This window comes from Rana temporaria, chromosome 5 (assembly GCF_905171775.1).
Source record: "Rana temporaria chromosome 5, aRanTem1.1, whole genome shotgun sequence".
NCBI lineage: Eukaryota > Metazoa > Chordata > Amphibia > Anura > Ranidae > Rana > Rana temporaria.
Genome location: NC_053493.1, coordinates 96,164,528 through 96,190,365, shown reverse-complemented (window position 1 = coordinate 96,190,365; position 25,838 = coordinate 96,164,528). Strand labels below are relative to the sequence as shown.

The 25,838-nt window shown below is 46.5% G+C and overlaps 1 protein-coding gene across 4 annotated transcripts; it reads right to left on the bottom strand.

The window, feature by feature from the left end:
• Window positions 1–1,845: 1,845 nt before the first annotated feature.
• Window positions 1,846–25,652, bottom strand: CBX3 (chromobox 3). 4 transcript variants are annotated; one of them, XM_040352892.1, is made up of 6 exons: window positions 25,544–25,651; window positions 18,122–18,195; window positions 17,118–17,257; window positions 11,985–12,150; window positions 10,249–10,343; window positions 1,846–2,416 (listed from the first exon to the last, which is right to left on the bottom strand). In XM_040352892.1, the coding sequence occupies exons 2-6, from the start codon at window positions 18,146–18,148 to the stop codon at window positions 2,290–2,292; spliced, it is 555 nt and encodes a 184-aa protein (XP_040208826.1). In that variant the 5' UTR covers window positions 18,149–18,195; window positions 25,544–25,651; the 3' UTR covers window positions 1,846–2,289. The 4 variants fall into 4 exon arrangements, with proteins under 4 accessions (XP_040208826.1, XP_040208828.1, XP_040208829.1 ...); XM_040352894.1 differs by having other exon boundaries at window positions 18,125–18,195; XM_040352895.1 differs by lacking the exon at window positions 18,122–18,195 and having other exon boundaries at window positions 25,544–25,652.
• Between the last annotated feature and the right edge of the window lie 186 nt (window positions 25,653–25,838).

Sequence of the window (25,838 nt, the reverse complement as noted above, 5' to 3'; positions counted from 1 at the left end):
CACCCGGTCTGAGCACCAGTCCATAGGAGATATCTATTGAGCACAAGCACCATATGGAATTACTACACGTTACCATTCAATGTTTAAATACGTATATATTTGTCTGCCAGTTTGTTTAATACCTTAGTGAATGATTTCTAGCGCATTTCTTTTTTCCTCTCCATTGATAAACTTACATTGTAAACAGTTTACTATGCTCAGTTATGAATGGTCAGATTCAGTGATCACTGACTGCATTCAGAAAAGGAAGGAGTCAGCAAATGAAAGATTTACCATCTCCTTCCTCCTCTCTCCATCCTGAAAGAAAGGAGGACCCAGAAAAAAGGGCCCAAGGGGTCAGTCAGGGGTGATCGGTGCAGGGAGTTACAAGCACTGATCTCCCTGTATAGCTTTTAATAAAGCAGCTGAAAGCCACTGGGAAGCGGCTGTCAGTTGCTTTATTGAAATCTATACAGGGAGATCAGTGAGGAAAGGGTTAAGTGTCCTAGGGAGCAATTCTAACTTTGTGGGGGCTGGGCTACCAGCGATACGTTGATCACTGCTCCTGATGACAGGGTGCAGTAGATCAGTGTCCTGTCACAAGACAGAACAGGGAAATGCCTTGTTTACACAGGAATTTCCCTGTTCGGCAGCTGACACGATTGCGGGACACAGCGTCCGCGGATACGGAGCTCGCAGCAGGGGGTGCAAAGTTGCATCCCTTTGCGCAGCTGTGCAATGTTGCCAACATAAATGTTCGTGCAGCAGTTGGCAAGCGGTTATACTTACCTGCTCTGTGCAATTGCTTTGCACAGAGCAGTTCCAACCCTCCTCTTGGGTCCTCTGCCAGCACTGTGGGCCCCTCACTCTTTCCAAGTGCCCCCACAGCAAGCCGCCAGCTCTGTGTTCAAGCCCTGTTTCTGCCCCACTGGCTGCGATTGACAGCAGGGTGAGACAAATCAGAAGCCTTGGCTCATGCACATTGCCAAATCGAGGTTGGGTTTAAGTAATAAAGGGAGCAGCTGGACATTTCGTTTTTTTTTAAACTTCATGCTTAGAATGCATGAAGGCAAACATTTCAGCCTTTACAACTACTTTAAGCTGGACAGTCAGACATGCCCCTTATAAATCCGAGTACAGATTTCCTTTAAAAGAATTGGTCCACCTTCAATAGTTTGAGGCTGCAGCGATTAAATGTATTTCATTTGTTCAGGAATATCTTTACATGTTCACTTGAAGTGGTTATAATCACTTTAACCTACAGGCAAGATTAAGGCTTACCTGTAGGTGCTTGAAATATCTCCTAAACCTACTTGTGGGAGTGACAGCATCACGGCTCTGGCCAATCACAGAGCCGGCACCAGCGATACCCAGGTCCTTTGTCTTGCAGGAGGTGCTCCCCCCCCCCCCTTTCTAGTGGGTTTACTTCTTCCAACTACACCCCCTTTGTTCTGACTTATTGTAACTGAGCCCCGATTCAAAGAATGCTCACCTAGAAATGTTTTTCCGGCAGTAGACACCAGATCAATTACTGTAGTACAGTGCCTGAGAGGAAATACAAATAGCTGAGCAGTCAATATATTAGCCTTCCTCTAGCAACCTCAGCCCTTCAGTGGCTGGAGCAGAAAGACATGCGACTTGTCATTTCTTTGAGCTTCTCATTGGTTTCTCTACCCGATTATATCACACAGCTGGAGACTAAACTGACTGGGAGACTCATGTTTAGACCAAAAAAGTTATGCAATTTAAAGGCATAATTCCTCTTCGCTGCCAAATGATTCAAACATACTGGGATTCCCTTGGATGCACTAGAAAGTGAGGGCAAATTAACACTTTAAATATGTTCATGATAAAAGAATCAGACAATTGAGAATATAAAACTATTTATTGAACACTGCTCACCAGTATTTACATTGAAGTAAACAATATACAGTCAGGAAACATTCCACATACTACAAAGTTCTCCAGACTGCTTACATTGAAGCAGAATCTGGTGCTAATAGCCTATGGTAATGGGAATAAAGCATTAACATGCACATCTTTTGAAGGCTACAAAACGATTGCAAGTTTGCATTAGATGCTCAGACTTCAGTTGTACAGATTTATAAAAAGCCTAGAGCAATACATATGTATCAAAAGCTCTATAGACCATATACATTGTGGGGCCACATTCAGCCGAATTACTGGTGTGGTTTATCAGAAAAATACTAAACACATAACCATAAGTTCAAGAGGCCAAAAGTCAATTAAAAAAAAAAAAAAAAAAAAAAAAAAAAAAGAACACAACAAAAATCCTACATCAGCAATAGTCTATTGCGCTTCATCCTCTGGACAGGAGTGCCATGTTAACCTCTCTTCATAAAAAGCAATTACAACTTGCGGACATTTCACATTTGCTTCTTTTGCTGGAACCAAATCTGCTTCATCAGAGTCTTTCCTGGAAAATAATTTGAGAGTTCAGTCTAAAGCAACAAACTCAAAAAGTTAAACTATCCAGATCTCCGTACTAAGCAAAGGTAAAACCCAACCCATCCATCAAAAGCGGTTGAAACACATGCAATACTACCTTACTCTGTGCAAGGTTATTGCACAGAGCTGCCCGAACCTCTTCTGGAGTTACACCTCCATAGGAAGCTGCTAGCTATGGAGCACACCTGCAGACTTGATCCCAAATCAGGCTGTGCGTATCTATAGTGTGACCCGCATGGCTCAACCCCAAAACCTCACAGGATTTGACAGCAGGAGCCATTGACTCCCACCTGTGTCCTGTAAGGACAGATAGCAGTACAACACTGGATCGAGATTTTTTTTTTACCTTAAAAAATAAAAATGTAGGCTTTAGAACCAATTACTTTTTTATTTCCTTTAATGCATTCTCTTTTTTTTTTATCTCAATGGAGAATGCATTAAAGGAAATAAAGTAATTGGTTCTAAAGCCTAAATTTATTTTATTTTTATCCAAGGTTAAAAAAAATAAATAAAAAAAAAAAATCTCGATCCAGTGTTGTACTGGTATCTGTCCTTACAGGACACAGGTGGGAGTCAATGGCTCCTGCTGTCAATCAAGTCCTGTGAGGGGTTGAGCCATGCGGATCACACTATAGATACGAACAGCCTGATTCGGGAGCAAGTCAAGATTGCCAGCAGTTAACCTTGCACAGAGTAGGTAGTATTAGGCGCTTTTTTTTTTTTTAAAGTCACCAGCAATGCAAGCAATCCACCACATAAAAGTATATGTATAGGAGTCTATTGTTTTTTCCCCCCCCATTGAGGGTAGTCATTGTATAGTAATCCTACTAGATCAGTGATGACGAAACTTGGCACCCCCAGATGTTTTGTAACTACATTTCCTATAATGCTCATGCATTCTGCAGTCATGGGAAATGTAGTTCCAAAACATCTGGGGTGCCAGGGTTTGCCATCACTGTACAAGACCATACTAGTACACAAGCTGAATATATGGGAGCATTTCAGAGACTTCAGGTGGCACAGTTTTTCTGCCTATGCATTTCTTCCTCATTACCAAAAAGCAGCATCACTACCCTTTTTAGGCCCCTTTCACACCGACACATTTTTCAGGTGGTTTAGCGTTAATAGTGCTGCTATACCACCTGAAAAAAAAAATCAGGTCCTGCAGTCTTCAGTGTGAAAGCCGCTCCACAAGTCCTGCTAGCCACATCTTTGGAGCGGTGTGTTTACCGCTCCTTCCCATTGAAATCAATGGGAAACCGCGGTAATAACGCCAGCAACACGTCTCTGCAGAGGTGCATTGCAGGCGGTATTAACCCTTTTTCGGCCGATAGCTGGGGTTAAAACTGCACCGCTAGCGGCCGAATATTGCGGTAAATAAGACGGTATATCAGCGCTAAAAAAATAAAAAAAAATCATTTTCATTTAAAAGATGCTATAGACCCACAATAACCGTGTTGGGAATTAAGATTTACACAGCAAAATGGCAATTACTGCCACTGAGTTAGTCGCTCCCTCCACAGTCCAGCACTCCAGTGAGCACTGGAGGGGCAGAGCACAGAGCCGGTGACAGAGTCAGCGCTCAAAGCAGACCCAAGAACTGAGCGATCTTGGCGTTGAGTTCTCAGCGTAGAGCCAGCAGGAGACTGCTGCAGCAGCCATCTAGGCGAGTGGAAAAATAGGATTTTTGTACTCACCATAAAATCCATTTCTCCGAGTTCATGGACGGACACAGCAGCAATTGACCTTAAGGGTATTATATCCTTCCAGGAGAGACTAGGCAGAAAAAAAACAGCACTTAAAAGTGTTAACACTTTTTAGTACAGCTCCTCCCAGGGGGCGTGGTCTCCCGGGTATAACCCACTCTGACTCAGCAGCTCCAGTTCGTAACAAGCAGTACAAACAAAGAGGGGTGGGTGCTGTGAACTCAGAAATGGATTTTACGGTGAGTACAAAAATCCTATTTTCTCTTCCGTTAATGGACGGACACAGCAGCAATTGAGCTTAGGGACGTCCCCAAGCAGTGTCAAAAAAATTTGAGGGGTGGGGGGGGGAAACAGTTCAACGGAGGAACTTCAACCTGAAACAGCCGCCTGCAAAACCTTGCGGCCAAAGGAGGCATCCGCAGATGCGCCCACATCCACCTTGTAAAACTTGAAAAGGTGTGGATTGACGACCAGATCGCTGTCTTACACACATGTAAAACAGACGCCTGATGGCGGAAAACCCAAGAGGGATCAACCGCCCTAGTCGAATGCGCCGTAAGCAGAAAGGGAGGCACGACCTGTCTGATCCACCTGAAAATGGAGGCCGACGAGCCCGCCAGACCTTTCTCAGTACCATTCACCGACATGAACAGTGAGTCCAATCTCCGGAACGGAGCCGTAGCAGACAAGTACGCCCATAGGACATAAGGATAGTAAAACAATGTCCTCATTATAAAAAGAGCCCTGCAAGACAAGGCTGCCAGATCAAAAACTCGTCTGTCCGAAGGAATGGCTACTAAGAAAGACCACCCTCTGGGACAGAGAAAGAATCTCCCGAATGTCCTCAAACGGAGCCCTTTTGAAGCACCGAGAGGAACGAATTCAAGTCCCATGGAGGCAGTGGAGGACACACAGGAAGGTCACAAGCCTGACCCCCTGTAAAAACGTACGCACCGGGGAGTGCGTCACCAACGGTCGCTAAAAATAAACAGCCAAGGCCGAAATCTGACCCACTCCCCGCTGTAGGAACAGCAGCATCTGGGACAGCACGTATGTGCGGGGGTGTCCTTTCATCTCTGCACACGAAGAGATGTAGGCCTTCCACGTACGATGGCAAATCCTACGTGAAGTAGACTTCTGTGCAAGTAGCATGGTAGAGATCACAGAGTCCGACGGACCTCCAGCTCCTGACTCCCAACAGCCATGCCGTTAAAGCCAGCGACTGTAAAGCAGGGTGAGGAAAAAAAAATCGGACCCTGCGACAGAAGATCTACTCTCAGGGGGAAAATCCAAGAGACGACTGGCACCAGGTCCGCGTACCAGGAAAAGAGCAGCCAATCCGGAGCGACCAGGATTGTTGGCATCCCCTCCGCTTCCACTCTGCGCAACAGGTGAGGGAGAAGCTTCAGAGGAGGGAAAGCGTAGATTTAGGCGATAGTGACCCCACGGTGCCACCAACGCGTCCGCCCAAGGGTCTCTTGAACTGGCCACGAAACGACACCTTCCAATTGAGACGGGACGCCCGAAGGTCCACGCCTGGCGTGCCCCATTTTTGGCACAACTCTGAAAACACTTCCTGGTGCAACGACCATTTTCCCTGGTCCAGTGTTTGTCGACAGGTAGTCGGCTTGCCAACTCTGCACCCCGGAATGTACACGGCCGACAGAGCCGGAGCGTACCTTGTGGCTCACCGAAGGATGTGTGCAACCTCCACCACCGCGGCCGAGCTCCGCTTGCCCCCTTGATGGTAGACATACGCCATGGCTGTGGTGTTGGACTGAATCCTGACCGAACGGTCCTGCAGACCCAGAAACCACTTGGGGAGACGCAGCCCGATAGCCCGGAGCTCCAGGACATTGACTGGCAGACATGACTCCACCTGAGTCCAACGCCCCCAGCCAGAGAGGTTGGCATCCGTCGTGACCACTGTCCGATAGCACGGCAAAAAATAATTTCCCGGTCCGAAGTACCGGAGATGTCAGCCACCATACTAGGGAGGACCTGACCAGGCGACTTCACCCAAATCTGGTAATCCAGAGACAAAGGGAGCTTGTCCCAACGTGACAGAATCTGTCAAACTCGGGTGTGGAATTGGGCATACGGAACCGCTTCGAAAAAGGCTACCATGGGACCCAGAATTCTCTTGTAAAGGCGAAGCGACGACCACTGCTGGGTCGCAAACCGCTGCACCGCAGATTGCAGTGTCTGGAGTTCTTCCGTCGGGGGAGAAAAAAAAAAAAAAAAAAAACGTGCTTCCGAGAATTCCAGGACCAACCCCAGGTATTCCAGTCGCTAGGACGGAACCAACATTGACTCCTGGGCATTCAGTAGCCACCCAAATCTTTTGGAGGGGCTGGCAGGTGATGAACCCATCCTCTCCTAAGTCTGAGCTTAAAGAAGCTCTCAGGAGATCCCACAATAGTGATTCCGCGCTGCCTTAGCACGGCCAGAATCGGAGCGAGCACCATTGTGAAAACTTGTGGTGCCGAAGGGGAGGGCCACAACTTGAAAATAGTCCTCTTCGACTGCAAAACGCAGAAACCTCTGGTGTTTTGCGCGTATGGGAATATGCAGGTACGCGTCCTGAGTACCCAAGGACGCCATAAAGTCCCCCTGATGGAGAGCCGCCACTACCGAGCGAACAATTCTATCCTGAATCTTTGAACTTTGACAAAAAACAGTTAAGGGCCTTGAGGTCCAGGATTGGACGGACCCCCTCCTTTTTTAGGGACAACAGATTGGAGTAAAAAACCCTGAAACCGTTCCCTTGAAGGAACCGGTATAATCACTTCCCTGACCAGCAGATCTTGACCAGCCCCCTGACAGGGCCACCCGGCATACTGGAGGAAGCTGGAAGGAAAAATCTGTTTGGTGGACAAGAGAGAAACCATCTTGTACGCCAAGGAAATTACCTCGCAAACCCAGCGGTCGAAAAGAGGATCTCCACCGAGCCGTGCATCCGCAAAGTCAGCTCCCCACCCGAGTGTCTGGCGGGGGCAGACCTAGAAGCAGGCTTGCGGTACCAAGTGCGCTTTTTGATCTACAACGGGCGCCTTCGCACCCTGGAAACGTTTTCCTGCCGCACATGGGGGCGAAAAAAATAAATAAAAAAATTGCTTGGGGGAGGTAAAGGAGGGACCCTGCTTATGACAAGGCTCCTTACCCTTCCCAGATTGCGGGAGCAGAGTGCCCTTACCCCCTGTAGCATATATAATGATGTCATCCAGGGACGCCCCAAAAGGCCGTACACCCTTCAAGAGCAAGTCCTCCTACGGACCTTTTAGAGGTTTGGTCCGCAGACCAACACGTTAGCCACACAAGGTGGCATAGTACCACCGCGGAGGCCCTGGAGAGCAAGAGGAGCATATCCAGGGCCAATTCACAGACAAACTGCAGGCCCTGCACCAGCCAGGCCCACACAGAGCTCAGGAGCATTATGCGCCTCCAGCTCCTGCAGCAGGGACTTTGCCCGCTCGGTAATTGTGACACTAGAGCTCTGGCCAAAACTGGTCTCACTGCCGACCCCACTACTGTGAACATGGATCAGGCCACAGCCGCAGCTCTCCTAGCTGCGGGGTCCATAAAGGCGAGAGCCCCTTCCACAGGTAACGTGGTAGACTTGTTCAGTCTGGACACAGGGGGGTCCGCTGACGAAGGACCTTTTTTTTTTTTTTTTTTTTTTTTTAAAGTCTTCCTCAAGAGGATAACGGACCGCAAAGTATTTTGGTACATCAAAAACTTTCTGTGGCCGATCCCATTCCTTGTATAATATTTTGTCCAGGTAAGGAACACAAGGAAACACTTTTGCGGTGCGGGGTGGCGTGCAGAACCCAAAAGGGACCGGCATCTGATGTCTCCGCCGTCCTCAAGTTTGAGTATCCCGCACCGCAGTAATAAAAGCTCCAAAAAAAACGCCTTATCAAGCGCTGAAGCAGAGTCATCCTCACTGACCGTGTGGGCTAAGCCTGCAACATCTGACATGACAGAACCAGAGCCAGCAGCAGGGTCTGGTTCCGTGTCAGAGCCGTCCCCAGAAGCAGGCGCTTGTCACTTCAATCCTGGCGATAAACGCCTAAGGGACTGCCGTATGGGCTCTACAGAGACCGCAGGGGCACCAAGGGTTAACTCAGGCATTGTTGGGGTAGAAGCTTCTGTTCAGACTCCATGTTGACCCACCGCTATGCCGCCCTAGTACTGCAAGGCAGAGACCCACAGGTCACCCTCCTGTCCACAAAACGGAGAGCAGGGGACCCCCAGGTAACTCACCGCCAGGCTGTAGTGCTGCTGAAGCGCTGAGAGTGCTGTCTGCTCTGCACCGTCCCTCAGGAAGTAATTTGCGGGCTGCAAAATGGCGGCCATACACGTGTTTAAAGCAACAGTGACACAGCAGAAAACACAGCCCAGAACACTAAGCAACTCCAGTACAACAAATTAATAAGAAGGGAGAAGCTGCTGCTCCAGGTGAGCACACCTGAGCAATCAATGTCCTCTCAGAAACAGGTGGGTGCCTGCAATGCATGAGGCAAAAACTTGAAGGCAGGGTATTGGACAGCCGCACACCAATGAATCTTAAGTAAGCCTTTAAATGGTGAAAAAGGAAAGGCACTACAAAAAATTAATAGCACCACACAGCAGCACAGCCCCCGTAGTAACAGAGCCCCTTACAGCCGCCACCCCAGCATGGGAAAGGAGGGAGAGGGAAGCAGGGCGGACCCTCATTCGACCTCCCCAGGAAAGCACCAGCCATACCACCTTGCCAGGGGGGCCACTACTTAACCTTCCTGCGACCACCGGCTGGAAGCATTCCGGACAGAACCAACATCCGCTAAACGGCATGGCTGTCGAACGAGACACACTGTTCGAAAGCCATAGAGACCGGTCATGTGTGCCCTGAAACATGTAGTTCCCCGGCCACCCCTGGAGCAACGGGGCATGTCGTGGATGACCCAGAGCTGAGCCAAGGGCCGGCACACGCTCGATGGCTGAGCATTGGGGGGGGTGACAGACTACAAGGATCGAGATCCAGCCTGTCACCCAGTCGGCAGTTGATAGTAGAATCTCAGGATTCAAAAATGCAGGAACAAAAAAAAAAAAAAAAAAAAAAGCGAAATTCCAGAGTACATGGACTCCAGAAGGCCATGTCTACTCCTGACGCTAGGCAGAAAAAAACTGGAAGCTGCTGAGTCAGAGAGTGGGTTATACCCGGGGGACCACGCCCCCTGGGAGAAGCTGTACTGAAAAGTGTTTTAACACTTTAAGTGCTGTTTTTTTCTGCCTAGTCTCTCTTGGAAGGAAGGATATAACACCCGAAGGTCAATTGCTGCTGTGTCCGTCCATGAACAGAAGAAAGTTTTTTTTTATTCCATACAACTAACTTGATTAGATATAACATATTGTTTTGGACAGAAAGGGTAAGAATTTGTATCTGCTGTCAGGTCTTAAAGTGGAGTTTCACCTAAAAGTGAAACATCCGATTCCCCCCTGGTGCCACAATTGCCACCTTTCGGGCGGGAGGCGAGGATACCAGTCTGACAGGTATCCTTTCCCACTTCCGGGAGTCCGGGCTGCTGTCCGTGACATCCTCCTCCTCTGGCTAAATGGGAGAGAGGAGCTGGGACTTGCTCATGCGCAGTATGGTTCCCGGCGTGAAGCCGAAAGGCTACAGAGTTCCCTTAACCGCAATGGCAGCACCCAACAGCTGATGGAAACATCAGCTGCGGGTGCCGACATTGCTGGACTACAGGACAGGCAAGTGTTCTATTAAAAGCCAACAGCAGTAGTATGTGTAGCTACTGGCTTTTAATTCTTTTGGGCAGAATACTGCTTTAAAGCCAAACAAAAAGGCAGCAGTAAAATTGACCGTTGCAGCAGAGCCACCCAGTCTAGAGTAGAGGCATAAGCAGCAATACTTGCCCAATTCCACACACATTCGAAAGGTTTTCCTGGACTTCCTGGTCTGTCACACTCCAATTACAGCAAAGTAGTGCATGAAAACAGAGCAAAGACGCAACACAATTTAACCCTTTCCCACTGCATGCAGTTTTGGAAGAGTTGTATTTTAATGTCAACTACAAAATTATCAAATCAATCTCACCATTTCATAAGGAACATCAGCTCTCCACTGCTGTCTGTAGCTCCAATTATCCTCTCTGGTTCCAAACTTCTAGAAAAGCCTCTGGGTTTATCAACCTGAAATAAAATGATCTGGTTAGAGACAGAACAGAAAAAACACCTCCACTTCACAATGCTGCCTTTAGACCATTTTCAATACAATCTGGGCACAAGACTAGAAGCAACACCTTCAATCATATTATGCCTATATAGTCTACCCCTCCCCTTCTGCCACCTCACTCTCCCATAGAGCCCTAACAAATAAAGCCTTCTGCAGCTTTCAGGTCAGAACCCTCACATGAGAGCACTTTGTGTTAATAAATCAGCAAGCACTTGTGTAAAATAATTTTATATAGGTGTGTGGACACCCCTTGACCACACATATCATGTGGCTGTGCAGGCAAGTATAAGTTATGAAGACCATCAGGTAAATTGGTTACTTTTACCTGAATGTGCAGTGCGTCTGCTCACGCAAGCCCCATACACACCATTAGATTTTCTGCAGATTTTTGTCTTCAGATTTACCAAAACTATGTAGTGCAAGAGCCTGCCCGATTGCATACAAATTGAAACTCTTAAGGTCCGACCTCATATGCCTTTGGTAAATCTGAAGACAAAAATCTGCAGAAAATCCAAGTGTGTATGGCTACTTTTACATTGTACAATCAGGGGAAAAGACATCGCTGGACAGACACATACAAAATCCTGGAGGTATGAAGCAAAAACTATTTTATAAAAAGTGATGGTAATCACCAAGGTTTACAGCAGTCTATATATAGAAGGTCATGCAGAGACTGAGATAAGGAGCTTGGAGACCATTACTGGACATTTAGTACTTTCACACTGAAAGTGCCCGGCGTTAGCTAAAACGACAGTAAATCGCCATTATGCGTTTCGGCTGCTAGCGCGCCACTTTTAACCCCCACTAGCAGCCAAAGCACTTTTCAGGCACTTCCCATTCATTTCAGGAGCATTGTATACAGCGCACCAGAACCGCCACAAAAATGCTGCTTGCAGGACTTTTTCCAACGTCCTGCAAGCGCACCGCCCCAGTGTGAAAGCACTCAGGCTTTGACATGTGCCATTTCTAGCACTAAAATGCCTGAAAAAAATTTGTGTGAAAGTAGCCTAACCATTTCCAACTGAAGCAATGTTAACCTTTACAATGCTTCCGATATATGAGCTTTTATATCAGGAATATGGCTTACTGAGATTCCAGGTTAGACATTTACTTTATCACCAAGAACCCCATTTACAAAATAATCTAACGAAAAGCTGTTCAAATTGGTCTGTTGCAGTTCAACCCAAGCACAAAACTACAGCTACCCTGACAGAGGTTCTTGCCAGCTCACTCCCCTCATGTAGAAAGCTAGCCTTCTTGGCCACTAAGCCTCCATATTAGCTTAGGACTATGATGGGCAAAAGTACTGGCTATGGGGGATGGGCTGGAACCCAAGCAGCTAGCCTTTCATGTAAATCAGAAGTCATGACATGCAGATAGTGGCGTCAAGGATCTACTTTCTCAATTTTCAAGTTGTGGCGGGTTTAAATGTTAAAAAGGTACACTGATCATATAAAAATAGATAGTGTGCCGATTAGGCTTAAAAAGTTTAAATTGGTTACAACATTTGGCATTCTTAATGCTGCCATCTTATAAAATCTGTTTTTGTACCATATGCTTTCACAATGCCACCCCCAGCACGTTCCCTATAATTATACCGATTCTCGCTTTTTCTTCGCTTTGCTTTCTTCAGATTCGCTGTCTGAAATGGACTTCCTTTTTCCCTCTGCGGGCTTTTCTTTGCCAGCCTTTTGTGAGTTGAGAAATGCTTCAATCAATTCTGGACAATCCAAGTTCTCTTCTGGTTCCCATGTGTTGTCTGCACTGAAAATATCAATACAAAATGTCAGCACACAAAAAAAAAAAAAAAAAAAATTTAGGGCTCATACACACCAGTCTCTGCATTGCAGCACATCAGCTGGTAGTGTGCAGAGATTACATAGTTGGTGAGGTGGGGAATAAATAAATATAAAAAAAAAAAAAAACACAAGTTTATCAAGTCCAACCTGCGTGTGCATTTTTATGTTAGGACATGTATATCCCGGTATGGTGGTAGTTTAGGTGCCCAATAGTTTGAAGTTATATATCAGGGATATGCAATTAGCGGACCTCCAGCTGTTGCAGAACTACAAGTCCCATTAAGCATAGCAAGACTCTGATAGCCACAAACATGACACCCAAAGGCAGAGGCATGATGGGACTTGTAGTTTTGCAACAGCTGGAGGTCCGCTAATTGCATATCCCTGTTATAGATGCTCCCAGCACAGCTTGTGGAAAAGAATTCCACATCCTCACTGCTCTTTCAGTAAAGAACCCTCTACGCAGTTTCCCTCCCCCCAAAGTCAGCAGCAACAGATGACTTTTAAAATAAGGACACTTACCTGTCCAGGGCACATGCAATGTCGGCACCCAAAGCCGAGCCATCGCTTAGCTCTCAGGTGCTGCCGCCGCCATCTTCGGTAAGGGAAACAGGAAGTGAAGCCTTGCAGCTTCACTTCCTGGCTCCCTACTGCGCATGCACGACCTGCTGTCTTCTGGGACCTGTGTGTCTCCCAGAAGGGGGGGGGGGTTTAGGGCAAAAAGGAAGTGTAGATACCTGCCGGTGCCTCGGTATCTATGCCCGGAAATTGGGGGGGGGGGGGGTTGGTTCTGAAAAGTGGAAGTTCCATTTTTGGGCGGAACTCTGCTTTAAGGTTAAACCGCTTTTCCAAATTTTAGTGAGTGGCTGCGCGTCTTTAAATTTCCTTGTGTATTCCTATTGTGGAGTCACCAGTACGGTATTTGTACATTGAAATCATAATATACAGGATTTATATAACGCCAACAGTTTGCGCAGCGCTTTACATCGGGGAAGACAGTTACAGTACAATTCAATACAGGAGGAATCCAAGGACCCTGCTCGTTAGAGATTACAATCTATAACAAAGGGTAGTAGCTGTGGGGGATGATCAGATGAAAATACAGTGGTTAGGGTAGGCCTCCTCTCTGAAGAGAAGGGTTTACAGGGATTGTTTAAAAGTTAGAGTAGGAGATGGACAGATTGGGGTCCCCTCAATAGTCTCTCCAGCGAGAATAAGTTCAGTGCTTGCAGTCTTTCCCCATAGCCGAGATCCTCCAATCCCTTGATTAGCTTTGTTGCCCTTCTCTGGTCCCAGCACATCCTTCGTGAGGACTGGTACATGGTTTATGGAGCCAATATGTTATGACCTCTCTTACCATTTATATAATTAAAGAATTTCTTTTTTTTTTTTTTAACTCTCCTCCGCTATGTGCCTTTCGTGTTCTATCTTAGGCGTCTTGATTGCACCCTTACATTTCTTATTGCATTCTTTGTAAAGTTGTAATGCTGATGAGGACCGCTCAGCCTTGTATTTGAGTCAAGCCACCCAGGACTTTTAAATTTAGTTCCCATTGGGATGCACTGGCTAATACCCTTATACAATATGCTCTTAAAAGCACATCCATTCTCATTGTTCCTAGGATTTTATCCCATTTAATATTTTCTAGCAAGGAGTGTAAAAAGTTGGCCTTTTTGAAATCCAGTGTCTTTGTATTTCCCCTTAGGTTTCCCATTTGTGCGATTTATACGGAAACAAATTGACCCGTGATCGGCGTTTTCTTAAACTGCCCTGCCACATCTGAGCAGGTCTATTGTTCGTAATCAGTAAGTCTAGTAACGCTTTGTTTCTTGTTGGGGCATTTACCCCATCTGAACCATTACATTTTTGTTAGCTCTTTTAATTTAATTTCCCATGGGGATTAGCGCAGTGATTATGCGCTGAGCTTGGCACATCACCCTTTATTTTTAAAATGAACAGTCACAGACTTCTCATGTAGTTCAATTGGCAGATGCGCAGTGTGGGCCAGCAGATTGCCTTGCACTGAAAAGTGTACTGCAAGCAGTACTTTTTTTAGGACTCTCCTGCAACCCAATGGTGTGAACCGTGCATATGGGAGATGAAGCATTTTGCCTTGTCCATGTGGTGGTTCTGCATTCACACATGGGCTGCGAACATACCCGAAACAAGTCTCCAGATAGTTGGCTAGCTAATCCACATTATAGCTTTCAGGACACTAAACATGTAGGATTCTCCAATATACAGAAGCATAAAACTCTCCCCGAGGAGTGCTCTATAGCCATTCCCAGAACAGCTTATCCTGCTTCCACCAACCTAAAATACAGCGGAAAAGCATCCCTATTTTTAGCGGCGCTTTACTGTTTTTGCAGGGGTATTTGGCCGCTAGCATGGCGCTTTAACCCCCCCCCCCCCCTGCTAGTGTCCGAAAAAGGGTTAGAAACCACCGTGCAAAGCGCTGCTGCACTTTGCCAGCAGTTCAGGCGTGCTGCCCATTCATTTCAATGGGCAGGAGCGGTGTACACACCACTCCAAAGATGCTGCCTTGCAGGAGTTATTTTTTGTATTTTAACGTCCTGCCAGCGCATCGCCTCAGTGTGAAAGCACTCAAGCTTTCACGCAGACTGCAGGGGAGCCATTTTTCAGGCCCTATTTTTAGCCCAAAAGCACCCCAGTGTGAAAGGGGTCCAAGAATTCTGTATTGCACTGGTTACAAGCTTTTTTCAGGTCAATGCCAATACGCACTGTCAGATCAAGATCTTATACCTTTGTCAATTGCACAGTATTCTAGCACAGGCGATGGGTCTTTCAACACAACCTGACCAGCTCAAGTTGTCAACTAAGACCCATCCTATGTACCATGCAGAGGGACAACTTTGCTTACTGTTCCTCATAAAAAAAAATTCTAAAGTTTTACAAGCTACCAACCTTTATAACATCCTGCTTTCCACAGCTGACAATTTCAGTACTGCAGGCATGACAAACACTACGTTTATTTTAAAGCCCTGTTTATTAAAATGATAAATTACTTTTTACATGCAGTAGTTCTGCTTTAAAAGCATGCAGGACACCATGCAGACACACAATTCCAGAATTGGGAGTTTGTTCAGCCACCACATGCTCTGACCAATGACAGCGTCACTGGTAAACCCCCTCCCAATCACAGCCTGCCTCTTAAACACACCCCCTGTCCAAGCACAGCCTACATCTTGCCTCAGGCAGAACAGACTATGAAATACAGGTACATTGTATTTTTGCACAGTGTCCTGTAACCCCCCCCCCCCCCCCAGGAAGAGGAGATGCATGGTCACGACAGAACTCAAACTTTTGTGGGGGCAAAACAGACCATTTCTATAATTGTGCAAAAGCAGTTATGGTGCCTGCATAGTTAGAACTATTAGAATGTGGCAACATTGTATGTTCATAACTACTTTAACCAGATGCTGCTGATCCTCCAAGTAAAGGTTTTCTTCAGGGTGCCAGCTGATCAAATCCTTAAGGGCACATTCACACTGTTGACCTTAATTTCCCGCAGTGGATGAATGCAGATCACACAAAAAACATTTGGTTCCTTATGTGCCCCATGCACACCAAAATGCTGGAATGATGCGCAGTGTGGGAAATGCAGCATATCTGCATTCTTAAGCACTGGTCACCGCCATGCAGCACGACTTCTGTGCTGTGACAAAACTGTAGTAAACCCCTGAAACAAATGTTATATACACTACATCTTACCAATCCCCTAGATGGTCGACTGCGTTTTTTTAAGATTCCCCCACACCTTATTTCACCTGGTGATCTGGGCAGCAACACTTCCTTGTCTCAAGGTGCATTGTGAAAGTAGTAAAGCAGACACCTTTGGATAGCATCATTGTCAGTCTGTAGAGAGGGTGCGTTAGACCAGCAGATTTAGATGGACTTTATTAGCTCAGCTGGCATTGGCATTTTTTTAATGGTTTCCCCCCCCCCCTTCTTTTGAATAAAGATTTAGATCAATGGAGAAAAAAAGCCGATCATTATAAGCACCTGTCAGTGGTATATTGCCTCAACCCTCTGCTACTTTGGACAGCTTGGTCTGTTAAAGGAAGAAGTTGAAAGACAGATCACCAGGTGAAAGGAAAAAAAGCCTGAAAAAAGGAACACAAATGCAGCCACCAGGTCTACAAAGTGGTAAGCTTCAACACTTTGCACTGCACAGAGTGAGCATTAGGAGAAGAAAAACACACAGTAGGCAAAGCTAAAATGGGAAAAGATTAAAGGGGACACGGTACACAAGTGCAAAAATTTGAGCTTAAAGAAAGTCCAGGGAAGGTGGTGTATGCGTGTTCTGGCACATAAAATACCAACTGCATATTTTTCTATTTACTGATCTTTATGTAGCAAACGTTTACATGCCATACATCCACTTAAAACAACTAGCGGAATTTAGATCTGTAAATAAAAAGCCTGATGGCCAGTTCACACCACATGCAGTCCAGTGTATTTCTTTTGGCATCAAAAACACGTGGAAAGTAGCACCAGTGCTTGCAGATCCAGAAAGGGAAAAAAAAAAAAAGAAGTAGACCATGCTGCATTTTTCCTCCACGGGAACACTAAAACACACAACGCACGATGAACATACGTCCTTGTTTACAGTAAAGAAAAAAATGCATCAGGCTGCACCAAGACGCACCAAAAATGCATAAAAACATCTGGAACGCATACAGACCGTTTGTGGCGTGAACTGGCCCTAAATGCTTAAAAAGTGGCGTTTAGGCGCCCCATGTGCAGGAGGTGTAAAACGTTGCGCCCCCCCAATTATAAATAGAATAGACAATTTGTATACACCTGAAGCATACCAGACTAAAAATGGGCTGTACAAACACCAGAGGGAGGCGCTGACCTTTCACACACAAGACAAACATTACAAATGAAGAGGAAAATAGAAAATCTTACTCAGTGAATCCTTTCCACTTGAGATAATATTCCACCTTCCCGTTCACGACACGTCTATCTAGAACCTTTTCCACTACAAACTCCTCAGGCTCGGCCTCCTCCACCTTCTTGCCTTTTCCATTCTGCTTCTTCCCCATTTTCTGTATAAAATACAAACACTCATCAAAAAGTTCACATTCATACAGTCACAGATAGTTACAAAATAAACAAACATCTTATAAGAAATGTCAGATTACACATAATGGACAGAACATCCAGACAGATAGGAGTACATGGTTCAGAGGACAAGCCTGGCAGTGTGTACAGATGGATGGATAAGGGGAGAGTAGGGGGATCATTCAGGTCTCAGTCTTTGTTCCATTACACAAAGGCGTGTTATAATTGGTGTGTGTGTGTGTGTGTGTGTGTGTGTGTGTGTGTGTGTGTAGGGAAGGAGGACCACCATGGATGTTCTCTATATACACGGGTCAGACCGCACTGAGCCGGGCAGCCGATGCAGTGGGGATGGGAAGGTATACAATGCAGGGAGCGGGATAATAGAAGGGGGGAGGGGGGAGGGGGGAGTTGCTGCATCTCTAGTATTGCCGCGCTGACTGCACAGAGCACACCGATCAGTAGGGGAACGTTTACATATGATGATGAGGTGGGGGGGGGGGTGGAGCCGCCGGCCCGGCTTACCGGAGAGCGAATGATTAAAGCGCGCTCCCGCGGTCACCGTTAGGATGTACAGAGCTTCTCTGATACGCCAGGCCAGGAAACGTGTAAGTCCGCCTCTCCCTTGCGTGGCTCCGCCCCGCGCATGCGCCCTTGTAGAGTGGACGGGACAAAGCTAAGCAGGGAGGGGGGGAGCGCCGCCCGCGGGCAGTGTGAGTGAATGAGAGCCTGCTGTGCAATGGCGGAGCGCTCCTCTTCATGCCTAGACAACATCTGAAACAAGCGCCCAGCTCCCTGGACCAAATGTCACTTATACAGCTTAATACAATGAGAAAATGTAACATTACTACTACCTGCATCTCCAGTCTGTCCTGCATTTAAATACCTATCTGGGGACCTTATGGCTCTGCAGCACTATGTAGTCCTGTGTATGAAATACATAAACCTTTAGTACATGAGAATGCTTCAATCTTATACACATCATCAGCTAGGAAATGTACGGTTCATTTACTACAGATCTTATTAGGAGGCAACTTATCACAGAAGAATCCCCGGCTACCCAGGCAGATTGCAGTATATGTGCAGAGGATGGGATGAGAGGGTTCCATAAACATGCATGTGCCATCCCAGCCCTGTGTGCATGTTTATGGTGAACATGGAGGAGGAGTAGAGCAGAAGCATCCCCACAACTGGGGATCATCTCAGGGGTGGAACAGCAGCAAACTGGTAAGATCCCAGACACACCACTATAAACCAGTCTAATTGGGTGCAGGTTTCACTTTGGGATAAAAACTCCCCAGTCCTCCAAGGCCGGGGTCACATGTGTGCGCTGCATTTTTTTGGCACGCTTCCACTGAAGTCTATTAGAGCGAGCATTTTCATCAACGTATATTAAAAGCCTGCATCTTTGCTGCGTTCACAAAAAACACATGTTGTAATATACATTGATGGGAGCGCACCTAAACCCGCACTGACCCATTCCAAGCCATAATCCCGCCCACCACCGGGTGACCCTTCACACCCATCCAATGGGCCTTCTGACACATCTGATGTGGCCTGCAAAGATCTTCCCATAGACAAGAATAGGCCGTACCCACACGTCCAGAGAACGGGCCACCACCTATCTATGGGACATCACCTGACAAGGTTTGGGCAACTGCAGGAGGCTGTCAGAAAACTTTACTAGGGACTCATGGGAGGCTTTTGGCTTAGAATATGTGAGGGGTACAGGGAGTTTTAAAACCAAAGTGAACCTGTCCTTTATGCCCGAGAGCTCATGCAGCTTCCTTAGGCCAGCCATATACTGTCAGGTCTTATAAAAGTAATGACGTGTAATTAAAGGTACATTTACATTAGGCAACAGGAATAAAAACAGATTGTCAAAATGTTTCTAAAATAAACCCTCAAGTTGTAAAGCGCTGCATAATATGTCGGCGCTAAACAAATCCTGTATAGCAGGGATATGCAATTAGCGGACCTCCAGATGTTGCAAAACTACAATTCCCATCATGCCTCTGCCTCTGGGTGTTATGCTTGTGGCTGTCAGAGTCTTGCTATGCCTCATGGGACTTGTAGTTCTGCAACAGCTGGAGGTCCGCTAATTGCATATCCCTGCTGTATAGTAATAAACCTTCCGTGATTTTATTTGAACACATTAATATAAACACCCCCCCCCCCCCAGTAAAGTGATACAATTCATATACCCCAGCACTCGCAGTTTGCAACTTTCAATGCTGATTTACTGAACTTCCATCCCTCACAGGTAAGAGTGGACAGTGCAGTCTGGTGTCAGTCTACTAGCCTGGAGGAGGAGCCAGGGAGTGCCTTACCATCCTAGACTATAGGGCTGTGTACCTATTGAGTGTAGATACAACTAGTCCCCACATGCAAGGGTGCTGCATTAGAAAGGAGTCATCCTGAAAACAGGAATGCTGGCAAGGCAGACATGGCACAGCTTGAACTGGAACACAGGCAAGGCATAAAAGATAAAGAAGCTGCACTCATTAGGCGATTAAAGAAATCCAAGTAGTGCATATTTTACATGGATACATTGGTCCAGCTTGAACCAATCCATACCTGTGGGGACCCCTCTAGAAGTTGGAAATTACAGCAAGACACCACGACTCCAGTCATCTCCACTTGATTCCAAGTCCCATGCCAAGTGGCTGCCCTGCTGAAATCCAAACACAGGTGGTCGGCAACTCAGCATGAGCCCTATTAGGGCCGCTTCACAGTAGAAATCACACAAATGTGCTGCGCGATTCACTGCGGTGCAATTTTTAGGACATTCCTTTTGGGCTCACATCTCCCTGCACCAAATTTCATGCAGGCACTACTTTTGGAAACTCATTGCAACTGGATCACCATGTGATCCAGAGGCAGGAAAGGCACTGCATTTGTGATCTGCATCTGGTGTGGAATTAACATTGACACCCATATGAACCAACCATTGGTTTAAAAGTCAAAATGTTTTTAACCTTAAAGGGTCACTAAAGGAAATATTTTTTTTTTTTTTCTGAAATAACTGTTTACAGGGTATAGAGACATAAAAGTTAACGGATTCCTTTTAAAAAATGATTATAAATAGATAAAAAATCAATCATATAATGTGCCTGTAGGTTAGTTTCACTTTTAAACTGTTTTCATGTTCCTGTGAACTACAGAGACACACAGAACAAAAACAAACAAATCCAGGGCAGTGTTTTGTTTTTAAAATGAATCTGATTGGTTCTGTTAAGTTTTAGACACACAGTAATGACAGCTTAGACCTACAGTAAAAAGCTCCCAGTATGATGGTTGTAAGGAAAAAAGACAACCAGGAAGTGTGGAGATCAGAGCAGAATTACAGCAACATCAAAGCAAAAAACGAACAATAAGGACATGAAACCAGTACTGCAGTAAGGTAAAGGAAGCTATTTAGCTAAAAAAAAATAAAAAAATCCTTTAGTGACCCTTTAATGCATTGCTTGCTGCCGTCAGTCAAATCCTGTGAGGGAGAAGGAGGCTTGGACAGCCTGGCTCAAACGCGTGCCCACACAGATGCCCCCATAGCACAGGGCATGTAATTGGGGGCAATCAACAGTGCTGGCAGGGACCCCAGAAGAGGTGGTAGGGGGCCGGTCTGTGCAACACCCTTGCACACAGCATACAAAAACTATTTTATTGGGGGGGGGGGGGACACAAGCCTTTAGTATCACTTTAAGAGAAAGCTTTGCATTCTCCAATTAGACAGACTTGACATCACCACCCTGCCTCTCCACCACGTCCAATCACAGAACATTTTGCTTCATTCAGAAAACCCATTCTCTAAAAATGGCACCCATGCTGTCCTCCTGTGTTTACAATGGAGCAGGGCAGCCGATCGCACGGGACATGGAAGCTAGTGGAGATCACTGGAGTTGCATTGTCTACCACAGGGAATTCCAGCTTCTAGAGGGATCCCACAGGTATGGCATATGCAGTTACACTGGTCCAAGCTAGAAATGGCCTTACCTGAAATTCTTTAAAATCAGCAAATGAAAGTGCTTCATTTTTTTTTTATATCACTTTAACCTGTACACTGTGTAAAGCTAGGTATATGGCTGGCCTTTGAATGCTAAGCTCAGAATAAAGTACTTTTTTCAATCAACAACAAATGTAAGCGGTTCTCCAACAGCAAATAAAATTTTAACTTAAATAAAAACACAACAACTAGAACAAACATCTAATTATCATTCTTAAAATATTCTGAAGCCATCAACCATGTGTAAGGCCAACATGTAATGCAGCCAAACGGCTCAGCTCCTTTGCAGACACGCAGGGCTGCCATTCATTCTTATGGCACCCCCACACATCTGAGAATGCAGCGCATTTTCAGTTGTGGGAAAATGCATGGTGCAAAAACTACCGAGCAATTTCCCTCCAGCTGCATTTTAAAACCGTGCAGGAACCTTTACCCTGCATAAAGCGCAGTCACAGCAGCCCATTCAAAAGGACTTGACTGCTGTGCCCACGCAAATGTGGCTGTCAGAGCCGCTTAGGTGTGAGCCTAAATGGCTGTCAGTTCCCCTCCCCCAATCCTCCACTTCGTTCTGCAGGTCGACAACACTAATATTGTGCTGTGAACGCAGTGTTGTCCCCCCATTCAGGTCTGTAGTCACATGGACATGCTGTATCACAGCACTGCCTACATTTCCAATTAGCCAATGGGTGTCCTGCATCTAGTGACCTTTTCCACTCCTGTCAGAAAAGCACTGCAGCCCTGGGTGATGACATCTAAAGAACATTCCTACTCATAACAAAGTCTTTATAAAATTGCTGGTAGCATTTACAGGGTGGGGGGTATGCTAAACAAACAATACAGTGCTAAAAATGTACAAAAAAAAAAAAGGGGGAAGAACCTTTAAAGTCTGTTTTCTTTTCTCACTATACAAAAAGTCTGTCAGTCATAGGGGGGCAAATATATGTGGTCCCAATACAGGCGTGTTATATGACATAAGTAGTAAACAAGCTATGGCCTTTAGAAGTCATCATTTGGTTAGTACATTTATGTGGCCACAGAACAAACATTTCCCACAAAGGTAAACAATCCCTCCCCCATGGATGCTCAGGACACACTACTCTATACACAGCTAAGGTCACAACACGCACACAACATCCTCATTCATAAAAGCTCCTTTTCATCTGAGTCCAATGGGATTTGAAGAAAACAGTCACATGGCTGAAAATAAGGAGCCTGGTCCTCATGCTGAAGCTTTATGAACAGAGCCTATAGGAGGGAAAGTTCTGGAAGAGGAGGAGCAGAGTGCAGGAGGCTACATTCCCTCTGATCTCCTGTGTTTGGATGTGTGAAGTCAATACAATGTATTACCTTCTCCTGAGTGTACAGAGGATCTTCTATTCTCTATAAATGTAGCCAAACTGATTGTAAACTATCATTACTTACATTTAGACCAGGTTCACAGGGGCGACCTCTGTCAGGTGACTTAGCTGCCTGACAAGTTGCGCTCCATTCTGCACAATGGAACTGTTCTAATAGCGACTCAAGTCGCTCCGACTTAGAAAAAGGTTTCTGTATTGTACTGGGTCTGTATTACTATGGGCGACTTCAGAGAGGCTTGCATTGACTTCTATACAAAAGTTGTTTTGCAAGCCGCACTCTCCGGGGCAGCTTCAGAGTCAGGTGACTTTCAAGCTGCTCCTGTGTGAACAAGAACTTAGGCCCAGTTCATACACATGCAGTTTGCTTTTGATATGTTCCTGCAGTGATTTTAGCGGAGCGTTTTTCTGCATTTCTGTACATGCATTTATTTATTTATTTTTAGGGGAGATACTTTTTTTAGGGCTAGTTCATACCACATGCATTCTAGTGCTTTTTCTCTGCATCCAAAACACATGGAGACCACGTTACATGGTTTCCAATGGCATAGTTCACACCAGTGCTTGCAGGTCCAGTAACAAAATTAGGGCATGATGCATTTATCCCGCGCAGAACTATACTGGGACATGGTTAAAAGCATTAAAAACGCACCAGACCCCAGTACAGTGTGTGGGCACCTGGAATGCACCCAGAAACATGCCAAAACACATCCAACGTGATCTGGGGAAGGTTTCCATAGTGTGAACTAGCCCTTAGGCTGATTGCAAAATGCATATTGAACCAAAAATGCATCATGTTGCATTAAAAAAAAAAAAGTCACCAGCACTCCAAGGATCTCGAGATTGTGCCCAACGTTTTTGTTTTTTTAATCGGCGATCACATCGTTACAGCAGACAGCAACGTTTCAGAGTCACACAGGACTCTGAAACAGGCATGTCCTGTGTGGCCCTGAAACGTTGCCGTCTGCTGTAACGATGTGATCACTGATTAAAAAAACGTTGGGCACAATCTGGAGATCCTTGGTGTGCTGGTGACTTTTTATGACTAATGCTGGTCATACACTAAACGGGAAATCGGCAGAACCCATTTTCAAAATCAAACATTCTATCGTGAGAGCAAACGATAGTGCCATCATGTAATGACCGATAAATCGTGGCCATTCATTTTTTTTTGTAGCTAGTGCAAACAGTTTGGACAGAAAACACATTAAAGCGGGGGTTCACCCGTACATGACACTTTTTTCCCTTAGCTTCATGCTCATTTTGTCTAGGGGAATCGGCTAGTTGTTTTAAAATATGAGCCGTACTTACCGTTTACGAGATGCATCCTCTCCGCCTCTTCCGGGTATGGGCTGCGAGACTGGGCGTTCCTATTTGATTGACAGTCTTCCGACGGTCGCATCCATCGCGTCACGATTTTCCGAAAGAAGCCGAACGTCGGGGCGCAGGCGCAGTATAGAGCCGCACCGATGTTCGGCTTCTTTCGGCTACTAGTAACGCGATGGATGCGACCGTCGGAAGCCTCTCGGAAGACTGTCAATCAAGAAGGAACGCCCGCTCCCGAAGACCCATACCCGGAAGCGATGGAAGAAGATGCAGCTCGAAAACCGTAAGTACGGCTCATATTTTAAAACAACTAGCCGATTCCCCTAGACAAAATGAGCATCCATCTAAGGGGATTGTTTGAAAAAAAAATTTTTATGGGTGAACTCCCGCTTTAACCTTTTAATTTATCGTTCGGCAGAAAATTTCCAAACTTGTCCTTCGATTTTTTCGGCTCAAAAACATCAACAATTAGGGATTTTGGGCCCATTAGCTGGCCATAAAAAAACAAACTGGAAAGATAAGCACATTTTGGGCGGCTTTTCATATAGGGTATTTCCAGCATTAAAACGGTTACAGACATTGGTCACTACAGCACCCACTCTGATGCACAGCAACTTCAACATGTGCGTTGGGATAAGAGAATTTAAAGGAAAAGTCATTGACCCATTCCAAAAATGCAGGGGCTGAAAAACGATTTTTTTGGAGGGGGGGGGGGGGGGGGGGGGTTGCATACAGGACATTGCACTGGAGAGTAGGCTTGGTGCAGACTACAATTGCACAGTGCAGACCTCCATTGATTTTGGGGGAGGGATAAAGAATTCAGTGCAAACCTCTATTGATGGGGGGGGGGGGCACTTAGTGCAGACCTCCATTGGGGGGGCACTCAATGTAGGGATCCATGGCTCTAGCCATAGACATGTGTGGATGATGGGGGGTGGAGGAGGTAGGATCCTCCTGGGATGTGTATGGACAGGTCCGGCCATTCATTCATAAAGCTCCCTCAGCAGCCTTCTCTCCATTGCCCGCCATGTGACCGATTCTCTCCCCCCTCCCCCCCCCCCCCGGACTCAGATGCAGAGGAGCCAACACTTCTGTGAATATAGATTGTGAAATAAAGTCGATCTGCCGCACAGGTCAGACAACGATCGACAAAATCTACCCAAGATGGCCGCCCCCCCCTTCCCCGATCATCCGGGGGGGGGGGGGTGTCTCGTACAATACCCCGATCCGGGCTGATCACACCGACTGGGGGTGTACCTTTCCCCTCCTCCGCCGCCGTATCTGGCCGTGTATGAACCCCATCACGCAGACAGGACCGACCTCGGAGGACTACAAATCCCAGCATGCATTGCTAGGCTCGCTGGGACTTGTCGTGCTCCGTCAGGTACACCCCTCACCCCAGTGTGCGCAGTACCTCGGTGTACAGACCGCCCTCACTCCGGTGTGCCGCACTTTCCCGCCCGCTTCATAGAACGCAGGAAAGGCACCAGACGGCGGGAAGCGCCTATCCGCCCGGTGCGTACACACCGGAGGGGCACCAGTTCTCTGCCTCTCCTCCCCCCGCACTATTCACACCGCTCGATAATTACCTCTCCGGTACAGTCAGGAAACGTCCGCTGCTCTGCCGTCCCTTCTGACCGACACTCGGCTGAATCCGCCACTCACAGCGTCAGAGAGCGCGAGGGGCGGGGCGAGTGACGCGCGAGAACAATGGGCTCTCCTCGCATTCTGGCGGGGATTTTACTGGCGCCAATCTTAACCCGTTCACTGCGGAGGAGTTAACCCCTCACTTCACAACCATCACCTACCATGTCACACAAAAAGAGATGGGGGGGGGTCTGCTACCATCCTTGTGACCCCTGTACCCCTGCACGTAAAGAACAA